Here is a 25,350-nt window from a genome sequence, read left to right on the forward strand (position 1 = left end):
CTGAAGCAAAGTCACCACAATGTTCCATTATTCCATTGAGATTCTGTAGGATGCGTTTTGCTCTGTAGCCTGTAGCCATATATCCTTTTCACTTTTGGGTACATGGATGATACACCGCGACTCTAGTGCAGGAAGCGAATATTTGTTAGGGTTCACATTTTTGCTGTCTCCAGTCACCTAAACCAGTTAGCTTCAAAAGGCAAAACAAAAGATCACCAAAATCCTGAAGTACTGGCTTCTGTTTCAACTCCTGATCGAAACTCTCACTGCTGGACTATATATCAGTGAAGATACGAGGGTAAAGTAAGTTACTGTCATGCATGAAAGCAAGGAACAGCAAGCTATTTTTTGAATTCATGCATATGGAGGTAGAAGAATGTAATCTCTTGAAGCAGATCAGCAGATGGGGTGGTTCATCGTCAGCTCTTAAGATTGGTGGCCATCTCTAAAAAAATACTGCACAAGATCATCTGAGGACGACAGGCTTGGCACTCTGACCTTGCTCATGCTGTTGCAAGTTGCAAACGAAAGTAGTTGGTGCGCTGGCCGCATCAGCTTGCCTCTAGAAGCACAGTTGACACGTTTAGCATGACAGTAATATGCTCCATATTTTTTCAGCCTTACTACTAAGGTCAATTTCCTTGTTACAGTTTTTCTGCTCCATTTAATTCTTTTCTTTTTGGGTGCAGATCCTTAAGGTTCAACAACCGAGATATAACGGGAAAAATCCATAATAGGCCCCACCTAACATGTAGTCAGAGATACTAGATCTATGGTTTTTGGCCATACAACACAGATACCATATTGTTGGAGTAGCAGCTGTGGTTGTCACTTCCTTTTCTTAATCTTTTTCCTTCTCATAACCAACGCTACAAAGTCCGTTTGTTTTGTCCGTTGAGTAGATAAATATGGAAAAGTAGTTGTTTAAACTCTTCCATAAATCACATTCTTGATGCTTTTGCTTGACCCTTAGTGACAGGAATTACATATTGATCAGAACAAGGTTTCTTCCTGTGCTACGATATTGTCATGGTCATCTTCTGAATTACACCATTTTTGCCATCTCTCCATCACCTAACATTTTGAGGTTAGTCTGAGTGTTAGGTGGGTCGATGGCTACCTCAGGATCAGAGATGCCCTTTATAAATTCTCTGTACCATTCCAATTTGTTCACTTCACGGTGGTCGATCTCCCGTACATTTTTCGATTGCGATGGCATTGCTCCTATGGAACGTCCAGTTTTGCTTTGGACTTGGTCTGGGAGACCTAGATCAATGAACAAGTAGAGTCATGGTTTGCCAAATTTCGATCAGGTTGGACGCTACAGGTCATACATAACCTTTCTTTCTGCTTCTTTAAGAGTTGGAAGTTCCTGTAAAGGTGAATGAGAGATGGGCAGGTGGCTTGCTCATTCTGTTAAAAGCCCCTTGAAATATCAAAAGTACCCAGAGAGAATATATCGAATTATTGATACTAATATTATGTCATATTTTCTAAAAGAAGTAGCACTGATTGTGTTTCTTTACGCCATCGATATTGTATTAGTGGTAGATAGGTTGACAAGGAAATCTTTATGAGAAAAAAAAGTGCATCTTCATGTACAAGTAAGCTCGTTGCCTTCTGAAGCAATCATACTCTTTGGACAATCGATAATAACTTTTAACTTCCTCTCTCTGTTTTCTATCACATTCACCTTTTTTTCTTGACCATTTGTCCAAATAATATATACGGGAGGGAAAAGGGCATTCACCTCGTGGCGAAGCAAGTTTGTGGTGTTCTACAGCATGGCATCATATAGGAAGAATTCTGTGCAGTGGCAATCTCCCATGACTCTGGACTTGATCTAAGGCATCGCAAGTTGATTAGATCATTTAACTCATGATGACGTGTGTTGGATCTCATGATGACCTAGCAGAATTTATTGCATTTTAAAAGTGTAATGTTTAGCTTTATTTATGGTCATCCTACTTTGCATTGCAAAGTCAGACCAGGAAAAATGAACGACAGCTTAGTCAATTGTACATTTTGCTTTATCTATACTTTTGTTTTCTGTCTGCTGATCGTCAGATGGCCAACTTGATCATTCTTTTCCCCCTTTTACTCTGAAAACATCCATTCTGCTGCTACGACCCAGCTGGAATGCACTGAATCTATTGTTGAAACCTATGTGGAGGTGAACAAGTTAACCACTGAACTCAAGAAGCCGCCCTATGTGAATTCCAATTATACAGTCCCTTGTTAAAACTACATAACTTGATTTTTAATCTTGTGTGATGTGGAATGGAAGCAGATTTTGGCAGAGAAGGAATTCGCCCAACATTAGCCTTGTGAAACTGAAAAGCAAGAAGATTGTTCAGATTTTTGAAACTGAACAGCCCTCATCTGATACTACCCCAAGGCACAGATGAAACCTGCCTGCAAGTGTCTTTAGCCGACGCTTGGCTTAGAAGACACTGCTACTGCTGCAAGTCAAACGCGCACTGCAGTTTCCTGCTTCAGGGCAGCGCTCAAATCATCACCTTGTTTCTACTAGTCAACTAGCTCCCAGATCAATCATTCCCCCTTCAGACACTACACTGCCGTACGACGCCCATATGCTAGAACATCGAGTTCATGCCACTTCACGCGAAAAAGCTCGCGCGGGGGGCGCACTTTTCGCTCAATTTAGTCTCGCAACTTTATCGTGGGCGCCAGGTTAAGGTGCTCCACGATCAACAGGTGCTGCCGTTTTCCCGGAGCCACGAGGGAATGCGCGCGAGGTCTCTGCCTCTCGCTCACGATGCCGCCTCCTCGGCGCGCTCCCCGGTGTCAGCAGAGCCGGCCCTGGGCAAGCGGGGCGGCCACCCGATCCCCTAAAACCCAATGTCTCTTCTCATAAAGGTAGCTATTTGTGACCTAACCAAACACAACCGTTCAACTAACGGTCACAGTTACATAATCGTGCATGATTTTAACCTTTAATCGGATCAAAAGAAATTTGATAAATTTTATTACAATGAAGAAATTCTACAAGCTCGTTTTTGAAGTAATTACTTTTTGTTATGATTGATATGACAGATACTTTATTAAAAAATATATTTAAAAAAACTCTAAACATTCAAAAGTCTATTAGGATTTTTACTAAGCTCGACAACCTTGAAGTTATTACATGATATAGAACTAAAAGATTGCTACACTAAATCTATAGATATTTTCTCTCTAAATGGTTCACATGGTGTTGAGTTAAATGATCTAATGTTTGACTTAAAAATTATGCAATTGACTTTGCCATATATACCAATGCTAATGTTTTCAATGGAGATTTTGTAGTATGTCAGATAAATAAATTGTTATCCTGATATTTTTATTGCTTATCAAATTTTATTTATTATTATTTTACTCATGATGTATTTAAGTGCTAAACTTAATTTATAATGTAACACGTTATATTTTATTTATTTCTTTTTTTACTCATGATTTTAGCAGTTTCATCCATATATTTTATAGCAATTTATATCACATGTCATATTATAAATTAGATTCAGTTCTTAAATACATGAGATTAGATCTCATAATATTATTTTCTTTTTTGAGACGTTGCATGGCAAGTGAGCATAGGTCAATTGGTTCTTCCTTTTATACTCCATGATTTTGTGGAGTTGGAGTTGCATGTCGTGTTGTCGTGCACATGTCGTTTGGTACACGGTGTTTGGCATTCATGTCCCCTTGAGATTCATCAGCATAATGTGAATTGCTTGTTCCAATGAACATAATGTTCTGTCGACCTCGAGTTTGGTCGGTGCAAGTTTTGTCTCCCTTGGTGTCCGAGGCTGTCGTTTGCACTTGGATTTTTCACGTTTGGAGCTGGTTTCAAGGTTTGGAGGTTGCGATTCCCTTTATTTTCCACCCCGGGAATCGGTTAGGATTTAGCCCAGGTCAGGTTCAGGTCGGGTCAACCTATCAGGCCTTTCGATCGACTCCTCTGGATTTTAAGCTAGGCAGATGAGATGACCAAATGGAATGGATTGGATCCGGAGGGATCGGCGGTTTTGCGTGCCACTGCCCGCTGATTTCAGCGAGCTTTTGGGCATTTTTTTTCTCCGCCCACTGTTTGCTACAAATTCTCCAGGACGCTGATTGGGTTCGGTTAAGAACTTTTAGACCTGATGGTACCAAATTCTGGAGTGCACATTTAGCTAACCGATCGAGTCATGGTTCTTGGTGGAGAATGTTGATGGGAAATGAAAAAAAAAATCCTTGTGAAGTCATCCGTTATTTTATACTACTAGTGTTCATTCTTTTTTCCCTTGTGGACTCTGGTGCATTAGTTGAGGAGATCAATTGTAAAATATCTGGATGAGTTAGCGACCTAAGAAGAAGACTATTTCTTAACCGAACGTGAAAGCAACGTGCGTGACCCTACAAATATAGTACGCCTCCAATTACGCAGCTTGTAGCATTTTTTATGGACACATGCATGCGGTCAATACCCTGTACTTTTCACATACGCACCATGCAATGCAAAAAAAATAAAAATAAATAGTGAAGCACGCATGCAATATTCTCTCCGGTTAGAGCTAGCTAGGGGCAACGTACGTAGCGTTGCTGCAACTGCATGCCAACACGTCGAGACCGCCGGTTCTTCCCTGCACCCACCAGCCACGAGCTAGACGAGAGGAACGACATGCAAGCTTGCTTAACGCGACGGCTGCAAAGCGGTCGCGTTCCATCAGTCCTGGGCAAGCTAACTGTGTGCTGAAAATTTCGGCAGCTAAACCGCGGGACCATGTAGCTATTTGTCGTAGTGTTATGTGTGCTAGCTAGCTAGCTAATCGCGTCAGCATGTCACCATTTTGGTCACGCCGGACTGCAAGCTCGTCGCACGTCGACGCATGTCGTCGATCGACTCGTTTTACTAATAACCGGCCGTGCCGTATCCGGGTTAGTTGCATATAAATTATGCGGTTCCATCCCATGACATGTGTGTTTGACATGAATATGATTAGACCCATTGATTCATCAGCGTATACATATATACTGAGCAGAGAAGGTGCATGGGATAGTCATCCATGTCATATGGTAGTATCATATCAATCAAAGGTTCCAACTTCCAAGAGTTTCCTCTCTCTAGAAGGCTGACGCTACGTGCAAAAACATGCACCTTGTTTCTTGCCTTTGGAGCCAATCTCCCCAAACACGATGGCTTCGTTCCAGCAACAAAGCTCTGCATTAACAATCCAAGGCACGAAGACCACTAATCTATGATCCATATCCATACACTACCACGGAATCAATAAAAGTAAATAGATCTCAAGGCAAGAAAATTTCTTAAACCCATTATTGACAAAATACCATCAAAAAATTGCTAAGACAGATATGAGTTCAAACACACTCAGACGACTATCATGCAGACACAAACGAAGTTTAGAAAAACCTGTCTGTGATATTATCATAGATGGTTTCTTATAAGATTTGTCTGTGTCTGTATGATAAACATAAACTGATTTTATGAAAACTCATCTATATTTAAAGACAGTATACTATTTTAAATTTAACCACTTGTCTTTCCTCTTTTTTTTTCTTCCCACACACATAACCCGCTCATCTCCCTAGCTCTTTGACTTCCCACACACACATCCTGCTGGTCTCCCCTTAATATAAAGTGACCATGAGTGTTTATCTTTCTCGCTTTACTCATTGCCATTCGAGTGTTTATATCTTCTACACACACATCTATAGATTTTTTCGCATCGGAGAAGTGAGATTTGTGGGCCGAATCCCTTTCACTTCACTGAGGTGAGTATCGTAGGGTTTCTATCGTAGTTTTGTTAGAATGTTTTAGGGTTTGCTTCGATCTGTGTAACTGAGGGTAATGTCTTGTTTCCGTCGCAGATCTTAGCTTAGCTCACGGCAATCAGGCGCTGATAGTTCTATGACTGCTTCCACGGTGCGGATGCTTTGGCGTTGACTTCAGCAGGGTGGACTTTGTATTCTTTGCTGCTATCAAGGGTACCTCCATGGACCATGTTTTTGTTGTGAATCGTGTTCTCTATTCTGTTTTTGCAGATGAAAATTTCTCCATTGATATTTGTCATAATAGAGATATTTTCGTGAACTGCAAGACTAGTTTGAACGTGTATTTCTTGCTTAATCATGGATGGCAGTTTGGCAACAACACAGTTTGGTTCTTACTCATGCATGAAATAGTTAAGATAGAGTCTGATCCGGATGACTATAAGATACTCATTGAGGATGATACTTGGGTTAACGTTGTGGTGAAACGCATGAGGTTAAGATGATGTCAATCATTTTGGTTTTTTGAAAGACAGTGTCGAACGACCAATGATATCGATCATTTCGTCCATGTGGAAGACAATGACACCATGATGTCAAGTATCTCATCCTTTTGGAAGACGATGTCACAAATGATATATATCATTTCATCCTTTTGGAAGACAACATCATCAATGATATATAGCTAGCTAGGTTTATGTGTTCTAAACAATACGTCACACAGACGATTTTTAAAAAAACTCCATCTATGATATTTAATACAGACATGTTTCAACAAAAACCATCTGTAATCCTTACTACGCGCAGATGATTTAGTAGAATATTTATCTGCGTGTAACTCTATTACAGGCGAAGTTGTAACTATTTGTAGTAAGATTGATATCATAAATATTTTTATAGGGACGGATATGTAATAACTGGCTTTGAGACAGTGATAAGTGTGTTTTTCATGTAGGTAACATATGCATGCATGGTCACCTACTCACCTAAGTAGGTAGAGTAGCACGTCAAATACGCTAAAACTTCAGAAAAACAAGGGCAAAAATAAATAAAGTAGTTAACAAAGCATTGCTAGTAGCTTGCATGTTTTCCAGCACCCTCCTGCATACAGGCCGCAGAGACATTGGCGCTGTTTATTTATACCTTCCACGCTTCCGTTACTTGAAACGTGTATAAGAGCCTGATAAAGAAAAAATGCGTGCACATTAGAATTTGTTTGTGTTGAGTTTCTAAAGCCCCATTTGCAGCTAGGATTTCAGCAGAAATGTCCAAGAAATTATACCGGTTCATAGTGAATTTCTGGTAAACTCACGTAGAATAAACTAGGCAGGTAGACGCCACGCCCATACAGGTGATTGCATCATCTGTTTTTTTAAATATTTATAGATCGCAATATGGAAGTATAAGAGACATAATATTACTATAAAAGATTACTGAGTGCCACATATCACAATACGAAAATGATATAATAGTGTTGTAAGAGAATACTAAGTATCGTTTTATTTTGGTTTTATTGGCGAAAGGTAGTTAAGCGATAGCTTGTAAGAGAGTTTTTAATTTGTATAATAAATGCTCCTACTTTACACTACAACACTGATAAATTGGTTTAATCAAGTGAAGATAAAAAAATCTAAGGATATTGTTTATATTGGGAGCCATAATTAAGACGTACTCCCTTTCAGTGATCAGAAATTATGGAGTCAATATTTTGTGTGATTGAGAAGAATTATCAAGGAGGATATGCTAATTGTTGAATGTTAGACACATAAGTCTACATGAGTTAAACAACTTAAACTATGATTAGTATAAAGCCCGAGGGTTTAAACTTAAAATTGCAACAGACCGGTGGCTCACAATTTTTTTAAAAAAATGAGGGCCCCTTTTGTTAAATGGCCTTTTTTCTATTTTTCTCTTTTTTTTTCTTTTCTTTTTCTTCCGGGGCAATCCAACCTGGCCCCAAGCCCAGGCGTTTTTGGCGGCCCGCACAACCCGTATTGGTGTGCCCCATAGTAGATAAAAGGAGAAGGATAGGGGGCGACTAGGGTTAGGGTGACACGCACGAGCGAGAGAGAGACAGAGAGAGAGGGGAGAGGGGAGGCGGCAACACTGATGTGGGTTGTCTCGCTAGTGTGTGCGTTCGATCAAAATTGTACGTGGCTCCGTCGAGGGGATCCACGATGGTGCTTTCGCGGCGGCGCACATGCGACAAAAGGAAAACCCAACGACGATGAAGCGACGACGCACGCAAGAAGGAACACGACAGCTTGCCTAGGCTAGGAGTTGTTGCAGCGCGTGGCAGCGGTCTCGCACCACGTGAAGGGGAGGCGGCGGCGTACCGGCTGCCTACCGGTTGTGGCTAGCGAGGAAGGAGGTTGTAGCTTCACCTTGTGGTGGTGGTGCTCTCGGATCGAGCCTATACACAGCTAGATCCAGCCGAGAGCACGATTCCCGTGAGGCTAGCTCTCGGATAGGAGGTGGTGCTCCGATTGTTGGTGTTGCCGGAGGCCTCCGCGCGAGGAAGGAGGCGGCGGGGCGACTTCCTTGGCGGCTATCTGGAAATGCGGCCCTACCTTTCGGCAGTGGGGTCACCAAATCTAGGTCATGCATCGCCGATGGCACCGCCCCAGGGCTCCTCCCGGCCAATTTGATGGCCAAGGTCGAGGAAGCGGTGGCTAGCTCATGGCTAACCGCATGTGGCAAATCCTGGCGTACCCATTCAAGTCCGTCGTGGGGGGTGGGGGGTGCGGTGGCCTACGAGGGTGGCTCCTTAGAGTGGTGCGGGCGAGCCTCCTCCAAGCGTCGTTGGCGAGTCCAGGGCGTGGGTGAGGTCGATGATGGCCGCCTTGACCTTGTGTTTGGGTTGTTTTGTTATTGTTTGGGTCAATTTATTTTTGTGTTCGAGTAGTGTAGGGATGAGATGGGTCAATTTGTTTATATGTTTGATTGTGAGATGAGTGGATTTGATTGAGCTAGCAGGGATTGAGGATGTGACAATAAAATTTTCTAGACTCACATGGGGCGGGAGCCAAGACCGATCTATTATAGGTTTGCTACATTAAAAAAGGCAAAGTCCTAGAACTCTAGGATATAAGATATATTCACGTGTTCCAAACACGAGCCCAGAAAACTTCACATGAAAAATCACCACAAATAATATACGAGTGCCGAAGCTAATTTGTGCATTGACAATACTACATATGAATGGGGTGAATCGGAAAAGTGAAAAAAAAAAGCCAGTGTCATTTTCTGCTGCACAGGCTCGCCCCTTCTTTTTCCTCACGAATTTGTGCGAGCCTAATCGCCGGTACTTAGTACTACCCGTACTAGTAATTTTGTTAGTACCTATTTAGCAGAGTTCTATCTTTAAAATTCTTATAGAACTAGAGTTAGATGGAGCTAGAAATTTATAAAGCTGGAGCTTCAAATTTTTATTTATTAAAATCTAACATGAAGCTGCAAGTTTGAGGTCTGCCAAGTGACCTAAATTATAGTTTACTTTTGCGTGGGCCGCGGCCCGTGCTCGCCTCCTCATATATTGCTCTCTCCCGTTGCTTCCTCTTTCGTCGGCTCGGCTCCCGCTCGGACGCGCCGCGAGCGCCTTTCCCCGGAGATTCCATCCAAAGCCACCCCAAACCCATCCGCCGAGCGCTTCTGCGAAGCATTGGACTGTTCCGGGAGCCGCGCTGGAAAGCGGGGTCTGATTGGGTCGGCGATGAGGGGTGGCGGCGCCTCCGCCTCGGGCGCGGGCCACCAGCGATGGGGCGGCTCGGCGGGGACGACGCCGCGGTCGCTCAGTACGGGCTCCTCGCCGCGCAGCTCCGACGACGGGGAGGAGCTGGTCGAGGTCACGCTCGACCTCCAGGACGACGACACCATTGTGCTTCGGAGCGTCGAGCCGGCCGCGGCGGCGGCGGCCACAGGGGCGCTGAGGCTGCCGCTGGCGACGCGCGGGGAGCACGGGGCCGGCCCGTCGTCGCGTTCGCGCTCGCCGTCGATCAGGCGGACCTCGTCGCACCGGCTGCTGCAGTTCTCGCAGGAGCTCAAGGCGGAGGCCATGTCCATCGCGCGCCAGTTCTCGCAGGACCTCACCAAGCGGTTCAGCCGCACCCACAGCCGCGCGGACGGGCAGCCGCAGTCGGGCATCGAGTCCGCCCTCGCCGCACGTGCCGCGCGACGGCAGCGCGCGCAGCTCGACCGCACTCGCTCCGGCGCGCACAAGGCGCTCCGCGGCCTCCGCTTCATCAGCAACAACAAGACCAACAACGCCTGGATGCAGGTGCAGGCCAACTTCAACCGCCTCGCCTGCGACGGCTTCCTCTCTCGCGCCGACTTCGCAGAATGCATAGGTATCGCCACGCCGCGCTGCCTCCGCTTTGCCTTCTCCAGTTGCTGCCCACCCCCCCCCCCCGCCCCCCCAATTTTTTTTTTTTTTTTTTTTTTGAACACTGGCGAGTTACGCGTGCAGGGATGACGGAATCGAAGGAGTTCGCGCTTGAGCTGTTCGACACATTGAGCCGTCGTCGGCAGGTGCAGGTCGACAAGATCAACAAGGAGGAACTGCGGGAGATCTGGCAGCAGATCACGGACAACAGCTTCGACTCCCGCCTCCAGATCTTCTTCGACATGTAAACCACCTCGCTACCATGTCCACCATTACGCAACTCGTAGCTTGACTACTATGCAATTTGTTAATGTTATTAGAAGAACAAGTGAACAACGTCGTCAATAATAGTATTAATTTTGTCGCAATTTTTTTCTTGCTTCAATCAGGGTTGATAAGAACGCGGACGGACGGATTGGGGAGGAGGAGGTGAAAGAGGTATGTAATACCCCATGCCGATGGCTGTGCTTAGAGTTGGTGGTCCTGCAGTACGAGTTGTTTCTCTACCTTTTCATTCCTCCTTTCTTTTCCAATTTGCTATTTGGGGATATCAAAATTGAATTATTTAGGCGTCATTTGACGGCAAGAGTTTTGTCGCAATCATATCCGTTCTTCAAACAGATAGTGCATCCATGTCGCAGACTTGTTTGCTAATTATGTATGAGTGGAGGAGAAACCTTAGTTAACCAGTGATAATCCGACAAAGGGGGTTTTTTTGGGAGGAAAGCTTCGTAGGGAAGGAAGGGCGTACGCGAATAATATTGGCATCTAAATCGGAGTCGGTGAGCGAAACTGGCGGGGAAGGCATCACGCCATGTTGCCATTACCTACTCCTACCTGCCAGTTCTGGGACACTCATTTTTTTCTAGCCTTCAGGAAAGGGGCGCCTTTCTTTCTAGAACATGTGAGGGCATTCCGGTAATTTTGTAACGGATGGGAGTCTGCGCTCTGCTGCTGAGGCAGTTGGTGAGGGGCATTTCCGCCACGCCAACTTACCTCTGTTCTGATCCGCTCGAACAATGCGTTGAAAGGTGACCAGGTGAAGTGTAGTAGTAGCTTTTGGATTAGACCGTGTGTACGTGCCTTTCTAGGGTGGAGATGGATGATAGAAAATTTGAATTATTTGATTCTGTATTTGTTAAAATATAAATATGGATATTCGTATTCGTATTTGTTTTTGAAATGGATATTAAAATGGATATATCCGAATTCGTTTTTGAGATTCGGATTCAAATGTGGATATCCGAATTCGAGATATATCCGATTCGTATCCGTATCCGCCATCCAAGAAACCAAATTTTGCTAAAGTTTTAAAAATTTCAGATATGAACGAAATTCCAACCCAATCAAATTAGAACAAATTTCAGTCAAATTTGATCAAAAATTTAAATTTCCAACATGAATTTTGAACAAAATTTCTAAAATTCCGGCCCAATCAAATTAGAACAAATTTCAGTCGAATTTTATCAAATTTCAGTCAAATTTTTTCAAAAATTTAAATTTCCGACCTGAATTTCGAAGATCGAGTAGATATCCGAATACGGATTCGTATTCGAACTATCCGATTCGTATTCGTATTCGAGGATATTCGAATCCGTGTTCACATTCGAATTAAAATATGGTAAATCTCGTACTATCCGAATTCGATTCCATGCGTATTCGATCCGTTTCCATCCCTATGCCTTTCACCGATGTCACTGTGTAAAGAATCGAGTCAGACATCTTGGTTGTTCTGGGTTACTTTCATGTTGTTTGGTTAACGTGAGATCACGTTATGTTACTAACTCATGTTTCCCTTTTCCCTGTTCCCAGATTATTCTGTTAAGCGCATCTGCCAATAAGCTGGCGAGGCTTAAGGAGCAAGCTGAAGAGTATGCCGCCTTGATCATGGAAGAGCTTGATCCCGAAGGACTTGGCTACATCGAGGTAGGCTCACTGTTTTGGTGGCAGTCAGTCCATACGAATTTTATGCAATAAATCAATTAGGCTCCCGACCACTTAGCGTCAACAACAGTAACGAGTAAATTCCGTAAGCTTAGCTGAAAGGAGGTGGTAGTGTTTGTTTAGCGTCATAGCGACGAGCATTGGAAGTGAGCTCATATTTATATGGTGATCAATAACCGTCAGGAGTAGTTGACCGGGATTGTCTCTCTGAACAAGGTAGTGGAGTAGTACTAGTACGATTATAAAATGTAGAGCCGTATCAATATCCATACTTAAATTTTATGTCACGGATGGGTGCGCTTCAACCGGCCGAAGAGCCTGTCCGTTAGTTTAAAAAGAAAAAGGAAGAGCCTATCCATTATTGTGGTAGCAATAAAATTTTGACCCTGGCAACATTAGGACTTGAACATGCAATGAATGCACTATTCACAACAAAAACGAAATGCGAACTATTTCCCTATAAAATCCTCTTTCCCATCATCATTTATGTCGAAGTTGGTGAGCAGCTGTGGACCAGCTCGCATCCATTTCTTATGCTTCATTCCTCGGCCTAGTTCAATGCCATACTTGCCGCTCACAGTTCACAGCTCGTCGCCCCCACCACGTCCTGTCATTGATACCCTTTTTTCTGAAAGGGCACTGTCATTGGCCTGAGGGTAGAAGAAACGATAGTATCCCACTCCAAAGAAAATGCCAAAACGTTTCATCAGGGCTCATGACTCTTTAGTATATAGCTAAGGCGCAAGGTTAGGCAAATTGATATCAGCAGGTTACCATCGACGACTGGCCATTTGCCACTAGGAGAGTTTTTTTTTTCTCTTGAGAGTCCAGCAGGACCTAAGAGAGAAGAGCAGAGAAAAACAAAAACCAACGAACAATTAAGGTAGAAACACAGCCAGATCCTTGACGCCGGCCGCCATCCAGAGCGACGCCTCCTCCCAAATGGCTTCCACCAGTGAATCCACCTCCGGCTTCGCGTTCTCAAAGACTAGCGCTGCGATGTTTCCATATCATCCATGCCGAGAGGATGATGAGCGAGTTGAGACCCCACCGATTGGCCATCTGCATTATGTACGCAGCGAGGCGCCACCAATCACTGAAGGTATATATAAGAGGGTTGAGGTGTTGCCTGAGGGAGGCCCACCCGACTAAGCACCGTGAACCACACTTGTCGAGAGAAAACACAATCAATGAGCAAGTGCTGGATTGTTTCCTCGGCCTGATCGCAAAGAGGGTAGGGTAGGATGCAGGAGATGCCATAGGAAAAATTTGCATTGCAGCGGTGCCCAGGATTTCCACAAGCGTTTCCAGGGTTCAAAAGTGATGCTCCCCAAGAAAAACTGGTCGTTGGCCAACTTTGCGGAATATTGCCCTGAGCTTGTGTGTACCCAGGAATGGACATCCGCAATCTCCTGTTGTAGCACCACTCCTACCAAATCCCAGAGCTGGAGGTACTCCATAATTGCCTGGGCCGAGAGAGGACCTCTGATGTCCCTAACCTACTTGTGTTCAACTGTTTTTCATGAGCAAGCTTGCTTGCCCACTGCAGGCACCACTAGGAGAGTTGCTTTTTTTTTTAACAGCACCTCCCCACTGTGCGGCCTTCTTTGGCCTGGAGGCCAGGGGGTGCAGGACGGGGGCTCGAGCCCCCGCCGGTTTGACTCGTCCCATCGATTCTTACCACTGGGCTCCATGCCCGTCCACCTAGGAGAGTTCCTTTGCAGGGCCATGATACTCCCATTGGCCGTTTATGCTTCCATGTTTTGTTTCGTGTACTCGTGTTAGACCACATTGGAGAGTTGGCAGGGGCTAGAATAGCCAGGCCATACTTTGTACCAGAGGATTCAAGTCCATTCCCCAATTCTTTAGATGTAATTATTACACGCACATCACATAAAGCTTGGACAGCTCGGTCATATGGGCCAGGCCATGCTTTGTACCAGAGGATTCAAGTCCATTCCCCAATTCTTTAGATGTAATTATTACACGCACATCACATAAAGTTTGGATAGTTCGGTCATATGGGCCATGTGCACCACCAGATGCAATTAAAACCAGCGAAGGCTGAACTGCAGTTTTGGTGGGGCTTCGGTACAAATTTTCATTTGATTGACTTCTAATTTTTACCTGCCTTGTATTATTTTCCCATGTGGCACAACTAAGCATGGCACGTTCCTTAAGTATGTAAATTTAATTATGTTTACATTATTCAATAAGATAACACATTTTTGAATGGCAGTGAGATAGAACTTCACTACCTTTGTAGCAAATCTGTCATGTTGTGATAGATCACACAACACAAGATATGACAAAATTGCCCTTATGTTCTGTCTTTGAGTAAGCATCCATTCAGTAACTGTGTCAAGAGGTTGGTTAAATCATATGCCTCTATGAGGTGATGAATTTCTAGAAACAAAAAATATATCCCTACTATTATAGATTTCTCCAGTAATGGCATGAAGATATGCCAATATTAGGAAGTCTAAGTTGAAGTTCTTCAAATCGAATAATCATGCAACAATACTATGCAGATCTTAAATAAATTGTTCCAACAGTTGTAGAAAAATGCACGATTTAAAACCTCTTGACATCTTCTTAACAAGAAATGTTGCATTGGTTCCTATTGCATGCTACATCTTACTTTACTGCATACCTGTTTTACTTGAAGTTTCTTTCTTGTAAATGCCATACCTTGTCATTTTTACTGATGTAACATATTTCTACAGTAAAGCAACTTTAGTTTTATAGTGTCTCTCAAGGAGGAAGTCCCTCAGTAATTTGCATTTATACAATTATATAAAAACAGTAATATGCATATATACAATTTTTTGCAGAACTATTTGAACTATATGTACTTATAGTCTTTTGAGCTGCATCATGGATGCGCTATATGTGCATATCACAAGTTGCTCAGTTGTTGAGAGGAACCTGCATTTTTGCACCAATAAAGCACTGTATTGGAGTAGTTACATCAGCCTTAATCTTGGTCTCCAGTTGTGACGCATAGCTAGTGCGCTTACCAGCTTCTGTATTATAAATCCAGTTTTCATTCTTGAAGGACCTGTTTTGAAACAGTGCCCTATTATTTGTTCATAAAGTATTATATTTATCAACTGAAACTGTTATCCAATAAGTGGTTTGTGTTCTCATTGATTCTGAAGAGATATATGCTTGTTGTTGCCATTGCAGCTGTGGCAGTTGGAGACACTTTTATTGCAGAAGGACACCTACATGAACTACAGTCAGGCCCTAAGTTACACAAGTCAAGCACTAAGCCAGAACCTAGCTGGGATAAGGAAAAATAGTCCAATTCGCAAGCTAAGCACCACGTTGAGCTACTACTTGGAAGATAATTGGAAACGCCTGTGGGTGCTTGCACTGTGGATAGGGATAATGGCTGGCCTTTTCACCTGGAAATTCATGCAGTATCAAAACCGGTATGTCTTTAATGTGATGGGATACTGCGTGACAACTGCAAAAGGTGCTGCTGAAACCCTGAAGCTGAACATGGCAATTATCCTCCTGCCAGTATGCCGGAATACCATTACTTGGTTGAGAAATACAAGAGCTGCACGAATATTGCCATTTGATGACAATATCAATTTCCATAAGGTTAGCCATTAGTTCATCATAGCATTTTCTTATCCATTTACTTTAAGAATTTCATGTAGCAGTGATAGTCGTACTCGAATCAATTAATTTAGGTCCGAAAAGATGTGAATGCACATTTGCATCATCTGTACATGTAGAAGTAGGCTGCTTCAATTTTATTTTCATGTGAAGCCAGAAAATTGGTCAGTCGTTGAGGTTCCAGTCATAGTTGTTGCATGTGGCGTTGATTCTGCATATGCGTCCAACAGCATAAAGAAGCTTGTTATGTGATATACACAAAACATTTTAATTGGGATCCCCTGCCTTATCCTGTACCAGCTTTACATGGTTGCATTGATTATTCACTGTTTGTGATTTTATGTTAGATGTTAAAGAATCACATGGGAAATACAGTTACTCAGCTAGGAGCTTGACATTATTTCCAAAAAAAACTGTATATTAAGGAAAATTTAATATAGCAAATTGCTTTTACCCTCCTAGTACCTTTCATACTACGGTGTGTGTTAATAATACCCATTCATGTGAACTAAATCAATTTATTCAGTTACTCATGTCCTATGGGATATTAGATTCTGTTACAGCTTATATTGAATTTTAAGCAGAGTATAAGAATTATGCAAAACACATTGTGCCCCTGCTAGAATGAGTTGACATTAACTGTAGGTTGATGAATTTGTCCATCTTATTTCTAACAAAACAGACTGTCTAGTGTTTCCAATTTTGTATCTATAAGATAAAATGTTCTTGGTCATCTTATTAGCTGTGTCAGAAGAGAGCCTAGATTTAACAACTAGGGAGAATTTGACTAACTTGGCCAGCTGAGAATACTAACAACAAGAAATTGTTCTATTGTTGTTATTGACAGACTATTGCAGCAGCAATTGTAGTTGCTATAATCCTCCATGCAGGCAACCACCTCGTATGTGATTTTCCACGGCTTATAAATTCATCTAATGAGAAGTATGCTCCTCTGGGCCAGTACTTTGGGGAAACAAAGCCAACATATTATGCGCTGGTCAAAGGAATGGAGGGCATCACTGGTGTTATCATGGTTGTGTGCATGATTATTGCTTTTACTTTAGCAACCCGGTGGTTCCGCCGTAGCCTGGTGAAGCTTCCAAAACCATTCGACAAACTGACTGGCTTCAATGCCTTCTGGTACTCTCATCATTTGTTCATTATTGTGTACTTGGCGCTCATTCTTCATGGTCAGTACCTGTACCTCATTCATGTCTGGTACAGAAAAACGGTGAGACATTTATTTATTTTTCTTCAATCTCTGCACACGAGGCTACTAAAGTTCGATTGCTAAGATTCTTGTATTTTTATTTTGCTGCAGACGTGGATGTATTTGGCGGTGCCTGTTTGCTTGTATCTAGGGGAGAGGGTGCTAAGGTTCTTCAGGTCTGGCAGTTATTCTGTCCGGCTATTGAAGGTCGATCCAAAAGACATGAGAAACTTGAGCATTCATTATGTGTGCCACCTAATAATCCAATATTTTTTCCCTTCCAGGTGGCCATATATCCTGGTAATGTGTTGACGCTGCAGATGTCCAAGCCTCCCACTTTCCGTTACAAGAGCGGGCAATATATGTTTGTTCAATGTCCAGCAGTGTCACCCTTTGAATGGTAATTAGCACTTGCAACACTCAGTTTGATGGAACTATGTATGATGGATGCCACTGCTAGGATAAATAATTTCTAATTTTACAAATAGTTTATATGTTCAGAAGGTAGTCTTGATGAAACTCATTCAACTCTGAACACTTCCTTTTTCTTCACAGGCATCCGTTCTCAATTACTTCAGCACCTGGGGATGACTATCTCAGCATTCATGTTCGACAACTTGGCGACTGGACACGAGAGCTCAAAAGGGTATTTGCAGCAGCTTGCGAACCCCCGGTGGGTGGTAAAAGCGGCCTTCTTAGAGCAGACGAGACAACCAAGAAAACGTATGAACTACAAAAAGGGTTGATTTTGTGCATTGTAGGTCCTTCAGAAATCACAAGTTACAACATCTATTTTTTTTCACGATGCAGCTTACCGAAGCTTCTGATTGATGGACCTTATGGTTCACCTGCTCAGGATTACAGCAAGTATGATGTTTTACTACTTGTTGGATTAGGAATTGGTGCAACACCTTTCATCAGCATACTGAAAGATCTGCTCAACAATATCATCAAAATGGAGGAAGAGGAGGTCAATTTCTATTTTCCGTATTTTCAGTTGTCACCTTCCTAATCCCACTAGTGAAATAACAGATAACTACATTTGAGCAATCTTCTTTCTGCACTGTTTTGGCACTTTGCTAACAACTAGTGTTTTTTTCTGTGTGTATTTGCAGGATGCTTCTACTGATCTTTATCCTCCAGTTGGTCCGAATAAGCCACACATTGATCTGGGCACACTTATGACAGTCACCACAAGACCAAAGAGGGTTCTAAGGACCACGAATGCTTACTTTTATTGGGTTACGCGTGAGCAAGGTTCTTTTGATTGGTTCAAAGGAGTCATGAATGAGATTGCTGAACTGGATCAAAGGGTACATAATACTGATTGACTGCTTGTTTTGTTTGCAGTGCAATTTGTTCTTGTCAGAAATTATATGCTCCCCTCGCGAATTTTACTTACAGTTCACCTTTGCTCCATGCTAGAATATCATTGAGATGCACAACTACCTCACGAGTGTTTACGAGGAAGGGGATGCTCGGTCGACACTCATCACCATGCTTCAAGCTTTGAACCATGCCAAGAATGGTGTTGACATTGTCTCTGGAACTAAAGTAAGTACTGATACGACAATTAACAGCTTCAGTCTCTGTGAAGTCAATTGTGTTGGAATGTGGGTTTTGTACCTGACCATTTATTAGCATAAATAGTAAAATAGTGTACATTTACCTTTTCAATATAAAGCAAATAGTCTCTTCTCATCATCCCTATACTGATTTTGCAGGTCCGGACACACTTTGCAAGACCAAACTGGCAAAAGGTCCTAGTTAAAATTGCCTCCAGGCATCCATATGCCAAGATAGGTTAGTCAACACACTACAAAGTCCAATTAAGCATCTCTGTTTTTTCAGAGGCATGCACATCCTTGTGAATGAGTTGTGTACCCTTTATCAAAACTTAAATCTGTTTTATCTATGCTAGGCTTCTTTTTCGTAAGCACACCAATACATAAGGATGCAAAAGCATCGACAATTTGTAGACTAAAAACAGGAGGGGTGACTTTAAATTCAGTTTGTATGGAGTTTATAAGAAGATAACTTTAAATACCAAAACTTACGCAGCTTTGGTCCGCAGGATTGAGCAAAACAGCAAGAATATCTAGCTCAAGTTGAGTTGGTATTTCATTTCCATTAACAAATTCTATGCAGCTATATATTTTGTATTTTTTCGTTGCATGCAGGTGTATTCTACTGTGGAGCTCCGGTCCTTGCACAAGAACTAAGCAAACTGTGCCACGAATTCAATGGGAAAAGCACCACGAAATTCGAGTTTCACAAGGAGCATTTCTGAATTGAAGGAAATAATTGGTGGGAAACAAGGATAGGATATGTTACGTGTATAGCATTTTTGTCTTCGTATATCCATCTCTATGAAGAACATGGGAGAACAAGGTGGGGAGAGGCGGTCATCAAGTGTTCAACAGTTGCTGCCCGGCACTTCTTGCTGGTGGCTGCTTTCAAATGAATAAGAGCAGCAACAAGAGGGATCTTGTGTACAGTCATGCAACGTCCATCGTGGCCTATGCAGCATGGACCCCCAACGCCCAGCGGAACTGAGGAGATTCCTCCCAGATGGTCTCCAATGTACAGAACCAACAAGAAAACCTTGAGCTCATTAATTTAGTTGGAATTATAAGTAGGATGATATAGATCATAGGAGAACTGTATATTTGCCATGCAGCTGAGTGTCTGGCTAAGGCCAGAAGCACGTGTTTACGTTTGTATTTACACAGAGAAGGAAAACAAAAAAAAGAGGGGTAAACACTAAAAAGGCCAGAAGCACGTGTTTACGTTTGTATTTGCACAGTGTTACTGGTAGTTTACAGGCAGGGAGCGTCACCTGCATTCAGGTCTTATTTGTCCTGAAAATTCACCATTGCTGTCGTGCTGTGCGTGATTGTTCCTCGCTGCCTTTTGTCTTATTTGGTTGGATCAGTGGGACATTTCGTTCATGAGGCACTATTCAATTGTGAATTTTTAGATCTGATATTTATCTCTTGTGGTCGTTGGCCCTTATATGCAAGTGCAAGTTGAGTGTGAGCCCTCTAGGTTTCGAATTTGTTGCTCATGAACGGTGATCTCAGTATCTCAACATTTTTAGTTATTTGAGGGTGTTACGTTTTCTTTTCTCAATTTTTAGGTCGATGTGTAGTTGTTAGATCAGGTTACATGCAATTATATCGTCAGAGGATGATGATCTTTTGTTTGATCAGCTAATTAGGCTTTTATTAGTGTTATTCATTTTAGTAGTTTATTCGTTTAACCGAGTTACATTACCCGACGTTTCTAATTACACTTAGCATCTATAGTTTTTACAGTGTTTGTGATTATGGTAACTACTTTCTTTCAGGGAATGTGAGAGTAGTGAAGAGCTGGCAGCCTAGCAGATGATGGTGATTCGGAGCTATGAGTTAGAACGGCGGTAATAATGCAAGTTTAAATGACTAATAGTTTTTTTAAGCTTTAATTCTGAATGTTTTAGGATCTTTTCTCCTCTGATTTAGGATTTTATTGCTTACTTGTGTTTCACAAGTGTGTTGTGCTAGACGAGTTAAGTGTTCAGTTAATTTTAGGATCTTTGATATAATACTCAAATTCTAATTGATACCATCGAGTAGCCAATCTATCATTTTAGTATTAGGCCTTTCCATTGTCGGATATGTCTTGAAATCTGATTGAGGTAAGGGAAACTTAATAATTCTCTGAGTACAGCGAAGGATAGTAATTAGAAGAACTATAATCTGAAGAATGGAGGCAGGGAAGACTTTCTTTCCTCCTTGTATTGCGTTCTGCCTTTCTGTTCTCTGTCTATTTCAGACTGACTGCAATAGGAAAAAAAACCAGTCGATTGTTGATAGCATCTAAAAAACCAGCTGGATTACGTGTCTCCTTGCTATTGGCCAGAAAACTGACTGAAATCTGAAAAAAAAAATTAGCTAGTTACCAGGCAGCCACTCCCTTTTTTTAGATGGTCCGGTCGTAGCGATAATCCTAGAAACGAAGGGCTAGATTGCCGTACGGTGTTAGTGGGCTGTGACAAACGGATTATGGCAATTCGGTGTTAGTGGGCTGTGGCCCATCACTTTCGACCCATCTGCTCTGCAGTTCGCGTCCAAACCCATCCCATCAAGTCATCTTCAACGGGGCCGCTTCTCTCTGTTGGCATGTACAGCAAACGCCGCATCGTAAATCTAGAGAGCTAAAATATCTCTGTTTATCTTATCCATTACGTCGGTACAGGACGGAGTCAGGCTCACATATATTCGTGCCTCATCTTAGAGCCTCACGTTAATCCTACGAGACGCGCTAGGTTAGGAGAGAAATAATAGAAATTCTCGTAAAAATAAATAAAATATCCAACCATCAATTTATTGTAGCCATTTGATCTAACATGTTTCTAAATTACCCACATTTACTATTATAAAAAATCTACCCAAAGTATCTGCAATACATGCTTCTAAATTACATATCCTTATCATTTTGAAATAATTAACCTAAAGTACTCCCAATACCTACTACTAAATTACACATATATGCCATTATAAAAAACTAACCAAAAGAATCCAAATATCTACTTCTAAATTACCCACACCTATCATTATAACAAACTTAATCCAAAGTGTCGCTTCCCTCCAAAGTTCCGTATGATTTTCGCCAACATTAATTTTAGCGCTCTGTCTCATTTATATCATAGAGTCCTGAGACAAACTAAAAAAAGAAAAAAAATATTATACCACTGATGGTTGCACATATTAACTTATATTGTGAATGTGTGAAAAAAAGGAAAATAATTTTACACGACACTTTGATTCAGGAGAGGAATCGTAAGTGCAGACATCCACCGAAGCGTCACGGGTGACGTCGGTGTTCTCATAGTGGCAGCACAGCCACATGCCGTACCCCTCCCAATCTCGCATCCTCTCTATCCAGCACAACCAGCAAGGCGAGCGCATCCTCAGAATTCCACTAGATCCAGAGCGCGACATGCCTGGACCAAACGGTAGATGTCTAAAGCGCGGTGACGTCGAGCAACGCAAGCCTCGTCAACCTTTCAACCTTGCTCTCTCATACGTGGCGTTAAGCTCAAGACAACTTTTATCCTCGCGTCTCGTCCAGATTGCCGAAATCTTCTGGCCATTCCCGGAGCCCTACGTACATGACTCCAAATGCAACTTGGATTGCACACACATACATACATAGATACATATACGCACACCGGTTGCGTTGTTTCCAGCACCAAATCGGCAAATCGACACTTGCAATAATCCAGAGCAGTCAAGGACACTTTGTACGTTCCGGTAGTGCTACAGCTGCAAGGGACTTGGAATCGTCGAGCGATGAAGAAGACCGTGGTTCTGTACCCGGGCTTCGGTGTAGGCCACCTCACGCCGATGGTAGCCCTGGCCAAGGTGTTCCTCCAGCACGGCGTCGACGTCACCTTCGCGCTCGTCGAGCCGCCCGTCAAGTCCCCCGACTTCTCTGCTGCGGTCAAGCGCGCCGCGGAGTCAATCACTTTCCACGTCCTGCCGCCGCCGCCACCGCCATCCGCGTCCGCCGGGTCCAGCTCCGACGACGCTCCCAAGCACCACATGATCCAGTTGTTCGACTTCCTCGGCGCCATGAACGCGCCACTCCGCGACTTCCTCCGCTCGCTGCCCTCCGTCCACGCGCTCGTCATCGACATGTTCTGCACCGATGCTCTCGACGTGGCGGCCGAGCTCGAGTTGCCCGTCTACTTCTTCTACGCCTCAGGCGCCGGCGACCTCGCCGTCTTCCTCAACATACCTAGCGTGCGGGCCAGCATGAACACGAGTTTCGCGGAGCTGGGCGACTCTCTCCTCTCGTTGCCGGGCGCTCCTCCTTTCAAAGCTTCGGATTTGCCCGAAGAAGTTGTCAAAGATAGCGAGGCAGCCAAGGCCGTCTTCCGCATGTTCGAGCGGATGCCAGAGTCTAACGGCATACTCATCAACACCTTCGACTCGCTGGAGACGCGCGCGGTGTGCGCTCTGAGGGACGGTCTGTGCGTCCCCAACCGTGCCACGCCGCCGGTCTACTGCATCGGGCCGTTGGTCTCGGGAGGCGGAGAAAACGAGCACGAGTGCCTGCGGTGGCTGGACATGCAGCCAGACAACAGCGTTGTGTTCCTCTCCTTCGGGAGCATGGGCACATTCCCCAAGAAGCAGCTGGAGGAGATCGCCATTGGCTTGGAGAAGTCAGGGCAAAGGTTTCTGTGGGTCGTGCGGACCCCACGCAGCGCGGACCACAAGTTCGGCCAGCCACTTCCGGAGCCAGACCTCGACGAGCTCCTTCCGGACGGGTTCTTGGAGAGAACCAATGACAGAGGGCTCGTGGTCAAGTCTTGGGCGCCGCAGGTAGATGTGTTGCGCCACAGGGCGACCGGTGCGTTCGTCACGCACTGCGGGTGGAACTCAACACTGGAAGGTATCACGGCGGGGCTGCCGTTGCTGTGCTGGCCGCTGTACGCGGAGCAGAGGATGAACAAGGTGTTCATCGTGGAGGAGATGAGGCTGGGGGTGGAGATGAGGGGCTACAGCGAGGAGGTGGTGAAGGCGGACGAGGTGGAGGCAAAGGTTAGATTGGTGATGGAGTCCGAGGGCGGGCAAGCGCTCAGAGAACGGGTAGTTGCGACGAAAGTCAGAGCTGCCGAGGTGCTCAAGGAAGGGGGCTCATCCCATGCTGCTTTTGTCAAATTTCTGGAAGATATGGAGACCGTCACTCGTTCATGAAGGGGGCTCGTCGCACACGGCACATGGCATATGTCGAATTCCTCAAGACTTAAAAGACTTCCAAAGCCATGGTTCATGCTTGATTTGTAGTACTGAAGTGATCCTCATGGGATGCGGATAGTATGATCCTGTTTTACAGAGTTTTAGCTCTAACATTAATACATGATTTAAAATTTATAAGATAAAATAAAATAATATATATATATATATTAAATCAAAAATAAAAACAAAATGTCTCAACAGGGCTCTGACAAACCGGCGTTATAGCTGTATTGATTGTCTCTACACGTGCTCCGTTTTTTACGGAACCTACTCGTGCTCTTGACAGCATATTCTTATCCTTTTTCCCCGATTAACCAGCAAATTCGCGCGTTCTACTTTTGTTTAGTCACTGCGACTGGAGAATGAAAAGTAGTACTCCATACTTTGGCGTTTAGCGAACAGAGCTAAACACCAAAGTATGTCTATAGGAGTATCTCAGATTAACTCTCTAAATTTCACTCTCTATATCTTCATACAGAGAGTCTCTTTAAAAATTTCCTTTTTTATTTCTCTACGCGTTTTAATCGACTTCCTAAATCTCGGTCTCTAAATTTCACTCACCTATATTTTATTGGTATCCTATAAATAAAAAATATTTGCAACAACTATATTTGCAACGGCTAAATTTTGTATATATTTGAATTTTGTTTGGATTCAAATTGAATTAAAAGAATAATACCACATGAAATGATAAAAATACATATAAATAGGGTATTACAAAGGAACTCACTTTTTCACCATATAATCTAGGGCTAGAAATAATTTTAAAAATTAGTTCATAACATAAGAAGAATATTAGTGATTTTTTCCAGATTTTTGAAAATTTATTTGAGACTCTAACAATTGTTAGAAGTTATAAAAATAGTTTTTTTTTTAGCATTTTAGTTTAAATTCTACACAAGATTTTTGGGTGAATCCAGTTAAAATAGGTTGCACATGGATTATGAAACACGTACAATTTTTTTTAGAATTTTTAGAGCAACAAAAGGCCATTGTTTTGATTTGTGCTGCAGTCAAAATCTACAGTGGCGTTGTGAGCCTGAACGCTCTCTGGAGCGAGGCGGTCCACATGTCATAGTCCGTTTCGAGAGATGGCGAGTGCGTTGCCGTTCGCCAAAAGCAGCGAGCGAATGGAGGATATGGCGAGCCCCAAATAGCGAGCGAGGGAAGTAGAGAGCCGGTTTGGAGTCTAGTTTTTTGATCGATCGCTATAAGTAGCGATGGCAAGCAGGAAGGCAAGCCGGTTGGAGATGCTCTAACTGAACGAATAAAGGCTCAAATGAAGAAAACTAACATAATTTTTATCTCGTGTAATTTTATACATTATTTAACAAAATGATACTAACTTTGTAAAAAAAAAAACTAAGAGATTGATTTTTAATAAAAACTGCCGTGACAAAATACATGCACGGTTGAGGACTTTGAGGTACTACTACTTCCTGCAAGCACGGCCAACTGCATGACCCATTCAAAGCGAGTTTTGCTTTAGGCAGTTGATGGAATGAGGCGAACTAGACCTGCGGTCGCTAAGCCGTTCCGAAGCTTCAGTCCACCCGCAAGTGCAAACGTCCACGACTTGGACCGTGACGGGTGACGTTGGTGTTCGCACAGTAGCAGCACAGTAC

At 43.2% G+C, this 25,350-nt stretch overlaps 2 protein-coding genes across 3 annotated transcripts; both read left to right on the plus strand.

The window, feature by feature from the left end:
• The first annotated feature begins 9,318 nt into the window (after positions 1 to 9,318).
• Positions 9,319 to 19,809, plus strand: LOC133908665 (respiratory burst oxidase homolog protein A-like). Of its 2 annotated transcripts, XM_062350788.1 has the most exons (14): positions 9,319 to 10,118; positions 10,238 to 10,397; positions 10,543 to 10,591; positions 11,966 to 12,079; positions 15,287 to 15,709; positions 16,575 to 16,958; positions 17,049 to 17,144; positions 17,222 to 17,337; positions 17,493 to 17,660; positions 17,748 to 17,907; positions 18,053 to 18,250; positions 18,363 to 18,491; positions 18,662 to 18,740; positions 19,118 to 19,809. In XM_062350788.1, the coding sequence occupies exons 1-14, from the start codon at positions 9,485 to 9,487 to the stop codon at positions 19,225 to 19,227; spliced, it is 2,820 nt and encodes a 939-aa protein (XP_062206772.1). In that variant the 5' UTR covers positions 9,319 to 9,484; the 3' UTR covers positions 19,228 to 19,809. The 2 variants fall into 2 exon arrangements, with proteins under 2 accessions (XP_062206772.1, XP_062206773.1); XM_062350789.1 differs by lacking the exon at positions 11,966 to 12,079.
• A 2,149-nt stretch (positions 19,810 to 21,958) lies between these two features.
• LOC133908666 (anthocyanidin 5,3-O-glucosyltransferase-like) lies at positions 21,959 to 23,882 on the plus strand. Its single transcript, XM_062350790.1, has one exon. It carries the CDS (start codon positions 22,274 to 22,276, stop codon positions 23,681 to 23,683), a length of 1,410 nt encoding a protein of 469 aa, XP_062206774.1. The 5' UTR covers positions 21,959 to 22,273; the 3' UTR covers positions 23,684 to 23,882.
• The last annotated feature ends 1,468 nt before the right edge of the window (positions 23,883 to 25,350 follow it).

The sequence above is a fragment of the Phragmites australis genome, chromosome 2, assembly GCF_958298935.1.
Source record: "Phragmites australis chromosome 2, lpPhrAust1.1, whole genome shotgun sequence".
NCBI classification, from domain to species: Eukaryota; Viridiplantae; Streptophyta; class Magnoliopsida; order Poales; family Poaceae; genus Phragmites; species Phragmites australis.

What these genes read in the sequence shown, in the direction of transcription:
- LOC133908666 (XM_062350790.1), top strand. Translation starts at nt 22,274, where the DNA reads ATGAAGAAGACCGTGGTTCTGTACCCGGGCTTCGGTGTAGGCCACCTC.
- LOC133908665 (XM_062350788.1), top strand. Translation starts at nt 9,485, where the DNA reads ATGAGGGGTGGCGGCGCCTCCGCCTCGGGCGCGGGCCACCAGCGATGG. An exon ending in TTGCTGAACTGGATCAAAGG is followed by an intron (nt 18,251 to 18,362) that starts GTACATAATACT and finishes GCTCCATGCTAG; the next exon opens with AATATCATTGAGATGCACAA. An exon ending in ACATTGTCTCTGGAACTAAA is followed by an intron (nt 18,492 to 18,661) that starts GTAAGTACTGAT and finishes CTGATTTTGCAG; the next exon opens with GTCCGGACACACTTTGCAAG.